Source organism: Lampetra planeri, chromosome 9 (genome assembly GCF_965212315.1).
Source record: "Lampetra planeri chromosome 9, kcLamPlan1.2.h2, whole genome shotgun sequence".
Lineage (NCBI taxonomy): Eukaryota > Metazoa > Chordata > Hyperoartia > Petromyzontiformes > Petromyzontidae > Lampetra > Lampetra planeri.
In genome coordinates, this window is record NC_136115.1 from 12,352,684 (window position 1) to 12,365,113 (window position 12,430).

Below are 12,430 nucleotides of genomic sequence, written 5' to 3' on the forward strand. Positions count from 1 at the left end.
CCGTACGTTGCCAACCGTGTTAATCGGAGGTGCGAATCGAGAGAATGTCGGGTTGATGTTGTCGTAAAGCAAAACTTGAGCTTCTAAAGTGGTAGTGGCACACTCCTGTGGTCAGTCGTGGATGCTAGGGTTGCTGGATCATACGTATATTCTGAAACTCCCTTCCTGCGGGCGTGGAGGTGGTGCATTATCCTGGCTCGCCAGGAAAATCCAAATCTTTATTTATACTGGAGGAATCCAATGAGCTTTGAGGCTATTTTTCACAGCTGTTCAGTATAGAATTCCGTACAGCCAATGTAAACACCATTTGTTATATCTGTATGGGGATAGAGCGTTGCCCCGTCGCACTCGTGGATTTTCTTTGGCTCCTCCCGTCGTCTCCTCCTTCCATATGCGAGCGCTCATTAATTGGCTGAAAACATCTTCATATATAGAGGACTGCGGAGCGCGGGCAATCTTTGTCCTCGGTTCACTGACTGCCTTACCGCTTGTCTGTAGAATAAGTCCTGTGTCGTCGAGAGCGAGTGAATCCTGTGTGGCGCGTTATCAGTCGAAATGAATACGACTACAATAATAAAGCTACCAGGCGTTTCTGATCGTTTCTGTAGTAACCTCACAGTTGTATAAATGACGCGTACTGTCGATTGATTGCACGGTATCGGAATTATACGAGCAAATCAGGTGAACCAGCAGACACGCGCTATGCAATGCGGCTCTTTGATTCGCATCGTACCCAGGCAATTTTGCGTTCAAACAATCAACAGCAATAACCTCTCCTAATAACGTTCCTTCATAAAAGTTTACGATTGTTCACCCCTCCTCCCCCCCCCCCTGTTTTAGGTGCTATGTGATTCCTTTACTGTGGGTCTTGATGCAAGCCGCGACTTCCAGAGGAAGAAGAGGAGGGAGGGATAAGCGCTACCCGCCAGGGGCTTTTAAAAATAAATATGTAAAGCGGCGCGCATAGATTATGCTAAGCAGGGGAGGTATTTGAGGTCTGCCTCACGCGCCGAGTCGCGCTATGGAGCAGTAGCATCCAAGTTTCAGGTAGCGGCGCACGGGACGGACAGCACAGCACGTGTAACAACGACTAATACTACTCATACAGCAGCAGCAACAGCAGCAAGTAGCGGCAGTGACGGAGTGTTGAGAGGCGAACGCTCCCATTGCCGGCTCGCGCGAGCGGAGGAGCGAGCTGCATTACGCGCCGTCAACTTGGGGGAGCGAATTGATTTGAACCGGTGGCAGTGGCAGTGGTTGCGGCTGCTGCGGCGGCGGCGGCGACACGCGAGCCCGACTGCTTCTGCAGAGCGGCCGTCGCCTTCACGGCTCTCGTCACCTCGCCGTATTGTGGAGGAGGACGGGGAAGTAGAAGGGGGAACTTCAACGCGGAGAGAGGAGCGAGCGAGCGAGCGTGGGATGAACTCGCGTTGAGCGGAGAGACGTCGCGACGCACGCGGAGAAGAAGCATAAGACACCACGCAGGGACTTCGACTCATCCACGCCTCCGTCTTCCCCCCCTCCCCTTCGCACGCCATGGAAGCAGCACGGACGACGAGTAGAGGATCCTCCGAGGGATCCTCCAAGGGAAACTCCAAGGGACCCGCCTGTCCCCTCGCCTCCTCGGCTGGCGGCCCATGCTCCCCGCAGTCCCCGACGCACTTCGTGCTCGCGCTGTCGTGGGCGATTCTCGCGGCCGCGTGCGTGGCGCTGTTCGCGCGCAGCGAGACTCTGGGGGGCCGGGTGAGCGCCTTGGAGCGCAGCCTCGGCGCCCTGCCCGCGGCCGGGTCCGCCGCGGTGATGCAGCAGCAGCAGCAGCATTGGGACGGCGTCTTCGAGCCGCGACTCGAGGCGCTTCTCAATCGGGTAACTTCACGCAGCAAGCGGCTCTTCTCACGGCCCCCCCCCCCGCCGCCTCCCCCCCCCCCCGCCGCCTCCCCCCCCCCCCGCCGCCTCCCCCCCCCCCCCGCCGCCTCCTATCGCACCTCGCCACCCATCTCGCAGGCTGCTCGCTCCGTCGCTGTGTGGCTCGTGCTCTTAAGCCCCCCTGCTGATTGATGAATTACGATGATAGAAATAATGCACTCCCAGAAGGCCGTTTGGCTGATGGGATGTGTAAAAATAACGGACAGATTCGCGAGACGTATTGTGTGCGTATCTATTTTGCTATGTTCTACACAACGACGCGAATGCTTGTTTTGTATTTTGCATGATGTAGTTTTGAGTCGATCCTGGGACCCATATCTAACACGGAGAGAGAGGGGGGGGGTCAAGCAAGCCGAACTATGTGGATGAGACCCTGAATGTCGAAACCGATCCAGACTTTACTTGTGTAGAACCATTGCTGCTGCAATGATGCACGCCCTTGGAAGTGGCGCGTGGTTGCTGGGCTGTGTCGTTTAGAATAGTTTTATACAGAGGGACAGTTAAGTGATGGAAGCAAATCGTCTGCTTGTGTTGTCGATGATGAATACATAGTGATTGATAATGGCGATGATGAAGAGTGACCTTCGTGATTTGTGATGGACATTGGACAAATACGACGATGAACGTGATGCTGATGATGATGCTGAAGGGTAGTGACAATGATTAGGGTAATGAAGGGTAACTATTATAAATGCTTCCAATAATGAGGAGTTCCGCCACGCTGGATAATACCATACTCCCCACGTGCTTGACTAATAAGGCTGCACGTGTGTGTGTGTACGAGTCGCAGCGAACACAATACAATTTGCCATGGGGACGCGTCTTGAGACTTGCAGCTTGCACTTAAATGTGCGAGTGCTCGTGTGTCGGCTATCTGAACCGGTCCTGGGCCTCCTGTAGGTCAACTCAGCCTCAAATTACTATATGGCGTGGTGTGTAAACATCGCCACTAGGGAGACAAAGGCGGTCGGGCGTGGTGCTGGCCACCCACCCCCTTGTGTTCCATGTCGATCATCATAGGTCCTCGCTAACAGCACTTGCCCCAACAGTCTGTTAAGGCTATACGGGGGGGGGGGGGGGGTCATTCATTGGCTTTGTATGTGGTGTCAAAACCGTTACCTTGTAGACATTCACAAATGCAGTTTGCAGTTCAGCACTTACCTGCACTTCGGCCGCATGCTATGGATAACACACACGCGATAATAAACCTCCGCGTGCCAATCAATAGAATCGACTGCGTGTAGGCGCGACCTCCAAATCGCTGGCGACATGACATGATTAATTAAGCAATCAATTAGACAGTTTAATAACCGCCTCATTGTTTCCGCAACCGCGCCGTATACACAGCATTCCACATTCGAATGCAAATCAGTCGTGCGAGTACTCAAAGGCGAAGGGGGGGGTGGTGGGGCGGGGGGAGTAATGAGTCGGGCGGGATGATGTTGGGAAGAAGTTTAGTTATTGTTGAATGAGTTCATCTTGGTCGACTGCGACACGTGCGCCTGAATTGACGTTGGTTGAATCGGAACCTTTGGTCGGCATTAAACCCGCGCGCGTCTGAGCTTAAAGGGTTAAAACCGGTTGATTTATGGATGATGTTGCTGCTGCTTCTGCAATGGCAGTGGTGCACAAGCACAGTTAACGACGACAAAGACTGAACACATTCGTCAATAACACATTCGTCAATAACACCGTGGTCTGAAAGGGGAAAACCATATTTAATAGGCGACGTTTCGGGCAACGGTCCTTTATAGGTGGAGGAGTTTATCTCACCGTTGTTGGCATTATTGACGATCGTCCGATTTTTATGAAGATGCCCATGAGCTGTAAAACGCGTTCACGTTTCATTGAGAAAAGTTGGTTAAAAATTCCAGTTACTTAACCTTAAAAAGAACAATTTTTCAACTCTACACGATGTTCAATTGTAATGCCACTGAAATAAACTGCTTTTCCCTGTGGTAGACAAGCAGTGTCCTCATTACATCTGCTTCTAAATATAACGTGATGCAATAGGCTGACGTTTCGGGCAATTCCCCTTGCTTCTGGGATTTGAAGAGGTCCCGTTTCCCAAAACGTTAGCCCATGTGGTTCCGATTCTGTTACATGGCCAATAACGGCCAATGAATAATGTTCAGTAACCTTTGTCGCAAGATAATAGGCTATCGCGTAACTGGCTTTATTAACTACATATATTAAAATGACTGATTGCCACTCAAATGTCAAAAAACGCGAATTATCTGACCTTCACTCAGTGCATATGCAGGATTAATACACGTGCGATTCTTATTCTTGGTTCTTTCGGTAAAGTCGAAGGGAAATAATAAAATAAGAAAAATAGAATTTAAAAATATTATTTTATTATTTGCCTTTTACGTGACTTTACCGAGAGAACCAAGAATATGAATCCATGCAGTCACAAAAGCTTTAAATACACATTTAAAACGTACCATTCTGTTTGCGAAGCGCTCGCTTGTAGAAATCGCATCTTGAACACATTCATCCGGCCACATCGGAGGCAAGCGGAGCAACGTTTGTGGGAGGAACAACGGTTTGAATGCAGCCAAAGTATCCACAGAAGCATTGTGGTATTAAAGTTTGCTCGTCACAACACGGTAATAACGGCCCCGGATAATAACGGGACCCGTTCATCACTGTCCGCAAATGTTCCCCTTATCCAGCTGCCAAGAAAAACACTTCAAATGCACCCGCCCAATATCGTGGGATCGCTCGAAGCTGAGCAGGATTTTTTGAGCCTGGTTATTACGCGGATGGGAGTAGTAGATTCAGTTTGTCGGCTTGGGCTGCGAGGTGGCCTGGAGAGGTAGTAGAACAGGAATCGATTATTAAATCTAACGGTGCTCGGGTGTAAGTGTTAACTTTCTGGATGCGTGATGGGTTTTCTCCGAACACACCGGGTTTTTTTCCTACACCGAGCCAAACTGTAATGAATGTAAATGGCCAAACATCTCAATGTAATTTAATCCTCCTAAAAAATAAAACGAATCTTCAGACTCATGGAAGCTTTGCTGGGTAAATTAAAGACATTAGCCATTTATCAATCAGCTCGGAAGGTCCATTCGCGCCGCACACGTCGATGCACGAATCCGGGTCTCGTTCGCAAAATCATGGGGTGGCGGTGCGGTGGTGAGCGCGTTCGTCTCGCAATCAAATAGGCGTCCAGTTAACTTCCCGGGTCGGGAGCCATTTCAGCTCATCATCGATCCGAGATCGATAAAATGTCGGTATCACTTTGGGAGAAGTCAAAAGTAGTCGTCCGTTCTATTGTCTGGTGGCCGGCCGCGGAGTTGTCGCCGCTGACTGTGGGTCTCTAACGGAGATGAGAATCCCCTCGGGGACGAGTTTGGTTTAACGCCTTCTTAAAACCTCGGTGTTTGTTTTTTTTTGGTGGGGGGAGGGGGGGGGAATGAAATTTTGGCCATTCAGGTTTTGAGATTATGATTAAGGCAGGTATAGATAACCCCCCCTTACCAACCTGCACTGACCAGCGTGGTGAAGTCTAGTCAAACAACCTCCACGATCCACACGGCGTGGGAAGGACGTCACCCAGTAGTGGACAGGCAATTCGTCCGTACTTGCATATGTACAGCGAAGGTTGCGAGGTCACGAGTACTGCAGTTGGGGAGGGGGGAGGGAGAGAGAATTTCCCCACACTTAGCGCGAACCCAGTTCGACTCTAGATCCGCGAGTCACACGCCACGGCAAAAGAGGTCGCGGCACAGTTGAGTAATCTATCAGGAGGGGACCGTGTTCAAGCCGCGGTGAATGGACGCGCGCGTTTATATTTCAATGCGCTCTCGCGTGTCTCGCTTAATGAGCGTGACGTGTAAACAATGTTCATCGAGAGCCCCTCGCAAAGATCCCGCGGCTCCTATGGAGACCTCCGCCGTCTCGTTGAGCTCCCCGCGTCTCGGGGGGGGGGGGGGGCGCAGAGCCGCTACGATGACCTTCGCCATGGAGGAGCAGCCGGAGGAAGGGCAGGAGCCGTGCAATTCGATCGCTTCAAATCTTTGTGGGGGGTTGGGAGGGGTGGGGGGCGAGAGCGATGGTTTCACCAAAGAGAGAGAGAGGGAGGGAGGGAAAAAAATCCCGCGCAACAAATTAAACAAAACGAAGAATGTGGAACGGTGTAGGTGGGCATAGGTGCACCATGTTTCGATTCTGTCTTTTGAATTGCAATTCAGAAACGTGTAACGATGATGCCCACATGCACGGTGCGCTAGTTAATTGCGCACGCTCACTTTGGTGTTAATTGCTAATGGGGCGCGCACGCTTTGCTGATGTTAAGATGTCAAGTGTGCACGTGGTACGTGCGCTGTCATGACGGTATGGACGTGGCGATGATGCTTATATGGCAAGACCTCGCTTAACGCGTGTTCACACAACGCGTTTTCGCTATAAGGCGGTTCTTCCACGAGGGGACACTTTTCGCACAACGCGTTTCTGAGCGGTCAGCGACGAACTACTTTCTTGCGCTGCACGACTGAGATGTGTGATACAGGACGCGGAATGATACATTAACGCCACGGCGTACCCTCGGTTATTTGTACCGCCATCTCACCGCGTGTGCGTAATACATCGTATCTCGCCAAACTAGATCGTTGCATCATTGATGGGGAAATTGTTTTCGCTGAACGCGTTTTTCAGGAACCGCGTTAAACGAGGACTTGCCCTAACGATGTACTCATGGCGATGATGGCGACGATGGTGAGCGCGTGATGATGAATGACGACCGGTGGTGTGCGCGTCCCCGTGTGTGCAGAGGCTGGAGGAGGAACTCCCGCGCCTTCGGAGAGCGAGGGAGACGTCGACCAAGCTCTGTTCGTGCCCCCCAGGTAAACGGAGGGGGTGTTCGCCCTGTGTGTGTGTGTGTGGCATGCGTGACTGCGCGCCTATTAATAGGTGCTCGCTAACAGTCCTCTTAGCCCAACAAGGGATAAACGCGGGATATTCGTCTTTGGGCGTGCGTCGAGGTTGGCGCTGGCAAAGTGGTTGGAGAATTGTGTGCACCCATGGGCTCTTCGTGTGTTCATTTGGCAAGGGACTTCCGCCAGGTCGCCTCGACCTAAAATGCGTAACTGATACAGTATCAGCATTGTGGTCTTGCAGCATCATCACTGCAGCTGCGGATGTGACCCATTCTCAACAGCCGTTTTGCGTGCCACACCTGGCGCGATAGGCGCTCGCTAACAGCACGTGGCTGCGACAGTCTAAAGAAGAAGAAGACGACATCGGAGCGTGTCGTAGTAGGGCCGCAGTGCTTCGCGAACTGTGGTTACGAACCGGTGACCCGCGCTCGATTCCCGGCCACTGCTAAAATCATTGGCGCGTGGTGTCTAAACCGGTCCTGGGGCCACTCCACGATCGATCTCGACCTTCAAAGAAGAGCAGCTGCCTGCGGTGTTTCAACACCGGCACCGGAGAGAGACAAAGACGGCCATGTGTGTTAATGACCACACCCACACCTTCGTGTGCGAACAACCCGCACGGCCTGTGCGGCTCGGGGGAGGGTATCATCCAGCAGTAGATGCACACGTGGCTGTACATCTGTATGTACGTACAATTTTGATCCATGCGCTGAGTGGTGGATATGTTTTTTGAGTTGCGCCTTGGGGAACTCGCGGTCCACGCGTTGGGCGAAGCGCGTCTCTCCGCAGCACAATGATGCTTCTGACAAGGGGAAGGGCGGGGAGGCGGGGTCGCTCACTCACTCGGTACTTTATCAGCTTTGTGTAGGAGACTACGGGGGGGAGGAGGAGGTGGTGGTGGCTGGGGTCAGGAGAGTTGGGTGGGAGGGGGTGCGCAGCTTGTGAAGACATGGAAACTTTCTCCCTTGCCTCCTCATTGAGTCGGGCTCCAGTGATGGGTTACACACACACTCATTCAAACAAAACTCCACTCAGAGAGGCCAGATTTCACATTTTTACTGAACGGCTGGGTGACCACCAAGGGCATCATTGCCTGCCACGTGTTGTAGTCATCGGGATGCGACGTGTGGCAGTGCTGAGTGTCACCACCTTGTATGCAGCGCGGTGCTGGGTTTTCTCCGGGATCTGTTTCCTCCAACACGAAGCCAAACACTCATTGGTGGAATTGGCCAAATATCTCAATGTAGCAGAACCTTCTTAAAAATAGACTTTAGGCTCAGAGCGGAGGTCTTCTGTGCAATTATTTGGCAGTCTTGTGGTTAATAGGATGCTACCGTGGTAGAGTTGTTCGCACATCGGGCCTGTAAATCAGAGGTCACCATTTAGATCTCCCGGCGTGGCAGCTTAAGTAATAGGCCCGTTTTATAAACCGAATCCTCACCCACGATTTTGTTTACCCAGCGATACAAATGGGTGCACCACAGTTAGATGCTCATCAGATCGCGTGTGGTGGGGCACATTGTGGGTATTCCAACCTCTTCCAGCGTAAAAGCGTCGGCCAAAGAGAAGGCCAAATACCCTATAGTGGGGCTTTATTAAACTCTCTCTCCGGGAGGCTTTTTCACCAGCACTGGCGTTTGCGAGACATTGCAGGGCTGCACCTTTACCTTATTCCTAAGACGGTATCGATGTAAGGGGAGCATTGCGGGGCTCTCAGCGCCCCATTAGTGATGACGCCCTTTCATCATCAGTAACAGGAGCAAAGCAATTGGCAGGGCTGCTCCTTTGCCGTATTATTATCACCATCAATAGGAGATTATTGCGTAAAATGCAGGGACGGTCGGACAGTAGAGGAGCCGCGCGGGAGGGTTGGGGAGTGTGGTTGGAGGAGGTTACAATTTCCAGCGCTTCCAGGAACCCGATTTGTAAACAGGATTCCGGGCTTGGAGGAGGAGTGGGGCGGGTGGGGAGGGGGGAGGCCCCCTCCGATCCCCTTTAAATAGCCGCGGAGTTTTCTGCGCGCGACGATCGCCGCCGCTCGAGTTCAGGCAGACGAACCCCTTCGCACAATGGGGAAGCCCACGAAGCGTCGCGCCTGAGCCGCATGCCACAGTCAACGTCTCCTCTCGCGCATTGTTGTGCCCGAACAATGATGACAGTCATTGCTGTGAGACGAACTCCATAAACTTCACCTTGGGCATTCATTCGCGCGCCGCAGACACAATTACAACGGCAGTCAAAAAAAAAACCACCACCCCCGCACAGACTCGGCACCGCTGAGCGCCAGAGTAAGTTGGGAGCTGAAAGTGTCTGAAATACCCACGTGAATAATAATAATACAATGGCGGGCGCCTATTTTAATAATAATAATAATAAAACAATAATAACAACGGGAGGGCGAGGCTTGGGAGCGAGAATGCGACGTCGATTAGTTGGCGTAAGCATTGACAGGCGGCTTCCTATTGCCCCGAAGTAGCGGTGAGTCGCGCTAATGACTCAATCGAAAGGCGCGTGTGCGGACTGCACGCACAACGTGTGTGCGTTGGTGCGTAGTGATGAGCGGTGGCGCAGTGGTTAGCGCACTGCGTTTTAGGAACTCGGCGAAACCGTGTTCGTTTCCCGCTCACGGTCAACATCAGTGAGGAATATCTGAACCGGTCCTGGGATTCTCCTCGGTCGTCTCAGCCTTAAATAGTACTTTGGTGCAGTGTGTAAAACATCGCCACTAGGGAGACAAAGGTGGCCGGGCGTGTTGCTGGCCACCCACCCCCTTGTGTGCCGTGCCGGCCTTCATAGGTGCTCGCCAACAGCACTTGCTCCAACAGTCTGTTAAGGCTACATCTTTGTCTTTGCGTGAAAGAGAATAGGTGTGTAAATGCGGCTGTTCATGTGGGTGTGAGAGAACGCGTGCGCGCGGGTGTGTTTGTACGTCTTCGTGTGCGCGTGTATATGTGAGAACGAACAAACACCCCCACGTACAAGTGTGTGTGCCAGAGCGAACACGTGTGTGATAGTACATGTGTGTGTGTGTGAAAGCGAACAAACACACCCACGTGTAAGTGTGTGTGCCAGAGCGAACACGTGTGTGATAGTACATGTGTGTGTGTGTGAAAGCGAACAAACACACCCACGTACAAGTGTGTGTGCCAGAGCGAACACGTGTGTGATAGTACATGTGTGTGTGTGTGAGAGAGAGAGATAGAGAACACGTGTGCACGCGCGCGCGCGCTGGTCCTTGCAGCCCCCTTGAAGGGGTTAAAAATACCCGCGGGGTTGTGACGAACGGGCGATGGGGGGCTGCCGGTAACGCGACTCCCTCGCTCGCCCTGCCCAGGGCCCGGGCCAGAGACCATTTCTCCGGCCCTTGCCAGTGCAGGAAAAGGGTGGGCACCGTTCGTGTTTGGCTGTAGTGGCATTCCGTTTTCAATAGGGGGGGGGGGGGCGTAAGTTTTGATGCTGCCAGCCCATTCGATTTTCCCAGACCCGTCTTATTTGAATATTGGGCGATCACTGTTGTATTGAGAAAAATCGCCTGTTGACATTCCTTGGCTGACTCCTGATCAGCCCGTGATTACCGCTTGCATCTGTCCGTCGTTTGTTGTCGTTTCATTGTTTGTTACTGGCTGCGTTGATGTGGAGTTAATTTCGTTAATTTGAGTGCGTGCAGCAATAGTTCGAAACAAGACGCTGCCCTAATCGATTATTCGATTATAACCGATTCTTAGGCGCACCGCTATTTTTCATGATGCACGCACGCGCATGCCGGGCGATGCCAATGTCGATGACTTCATTCGAGGAGCGAACGTCACTGTGCAAAGGGGACAGAAAACAACTTGAATCAAAACAAACGAGACGGCGTAGCCACGCAACTTGCGGCTTCGCTTTCGAGTGTGCAGGCGGTACAACTGCACCAGGGCCCACAAGCCCAGGGTGCGGGCAGGGAGATGACACCGGGCTAGGAAGGGAGTGGCTGGGGGAGTGGGGGGGTCATTGGACAGGGGGGGGGGCCCTTTTCATTCCCTACGCCAGGGCCCACGCCAAGCACGCTACACCGCAGGGTTGGATGTCAAGGGAGGGGGACCCGTTATCCTGAACCAAATGAATGAGTCGCGCTGCGTCTGCTGCTGCTGCTGCTGCGGGGTGCAGAGGTGAGCGAGGGGATCTGCGCCAGCGATCTGCATCCCGTCACGGTGGGTTTAGGTCCAGAGTAAATGTTTGCTTTAGATTTCAAGCCAGGCGAGAGCCCCCTTCCCACCAACACCGCTACCTCCACCCCTCCCCACGCGCTTCGTTGTGTGTAATCCGCGCGCGCAGTCACTTCGCACTGCTTGATGGGCTTTGGGAGGCGGGGGGGCGGGGGTTGCTGAGAAAAGACGAGGGAGATGGGGCGGGTTGTGGTGTTGGGAGACGCAGCAGGGGGGAGGGGAGGAGCTTGCCGGGGTGACTAAGCCGCGGGGTGAGCAGATTTGTCAGTCGCTGTTGTGTTTCCCCCCCCCCACCATTACCCCCCAAAATAAGTTATCGCGCAGCCACCACATAATCGCCACCGCATCACGTCACTGTCACGCCCAACAGATCTCTCCATTCTCATTTCGCCTCCCAGTGGATGCGGCGTAGAGTTCCCAGCCAAACCCCGCTCGAAGTGAAATGTACAGCAGCCGTTGGCGGCCCGGTGTGATGGGTGCCCCCCCCCCTCTCCACCCCCCGCGCGCACGAACAACGCAACCGCACCGCTCACAACCCCCCCCCCCCACGTGCGAGTTTGCCCTGCCGAAAGTCGCATCTGCTCCTCCGAAAGTCCCCATCCAATTTGGCGCCCCCTGACGTGCCCGCGCCGACCCCCCCTCCCCCCCCCCCACCACGTCCCCTGCACGACTGTCCCTCCTCCTTCTTTGGGGGACACCTCGGATGCCTGTTGGAGGAGGTGAGAAGAAGGGAGTGGGGGGGGGGAAGGTTTCGTCACGTGGCCGTTCCCACACCCCCCCCCCTCCACACACTTCTATGTAACGAGGCCTTATTCACATTTTCACGGTTCCCAAGCAATACAATGTGCGGCTCGTTGACCTTGCCGTGGTGGGGTTGCTGTTGTTACTGTTGCTGTTGTTGCAACGAGTACCGTTATCGAATGACCGTGGACCTGGGAAGGTGGAGTGAGCCGCGGCAGTGATGTCCCCCACTGCACTGCTATTCGGGCGGAGTTACCGAGGCGAGGTGGTCAACCATCTCGCCACCGAGATGTTAACCACCTCGCCTGGTATACAGGAGGTCGCCTGGTATACAGGAGGTCGTGTGCCTGCTGTATATTTGGAGTTTGCGTGTCTCTCTCCCCGTGGTCACGTGGATTTTTCTCCGGGTCCTCCGGTTATTCCGCTCCACGTTTAGAATCAACATCACGCGTTTAGAGTAGTTGACTGCTTTAAATTTCCAAATGATAAGCCACTTGTTGAGCTATCATTTGTGATAGCCAGATCGCTTCTGAAAAAGAGCTATATGGCTGAATGGTCCTTACCTAGTAAAATATAAAATAGTTTAGTTTAAGTTTAGCTTACTTTCTCTCACGGCTCCCCGCTGCCCCCTCTTACATCAACCCTGGCCCCTTAATTCACACCACATTTCCA

General features: G+C 53.1%; 1 protein-coding gene across 1 annotated transcript in view; it reads left to right on the top strand.

The window, feature by feature from the left end:
* Positions 1–1,413: 1,413 nt before the first annotated feature.
* Positions 1,414–12,430, top strand: part of LOC144720771 (uncharacterized) — a 143,356-nt gene continuing 132,339 nt past the window's right edge. The window contains exons 1-2 of the mRNA XM_078597797.1: positions 1,414–1,866; positions 6,707–6,779. Coding sequence (XP_078453923.1) covers positions 1,537–1,866; positions 6,707–6,779 — 403 coding nt within the window. The 5' untranslated portion in view covers positions 1,414–1,536. The remainder of the gene's footprint in view (positions 1,867–6,706; positions 6,780–12,430) is intronic.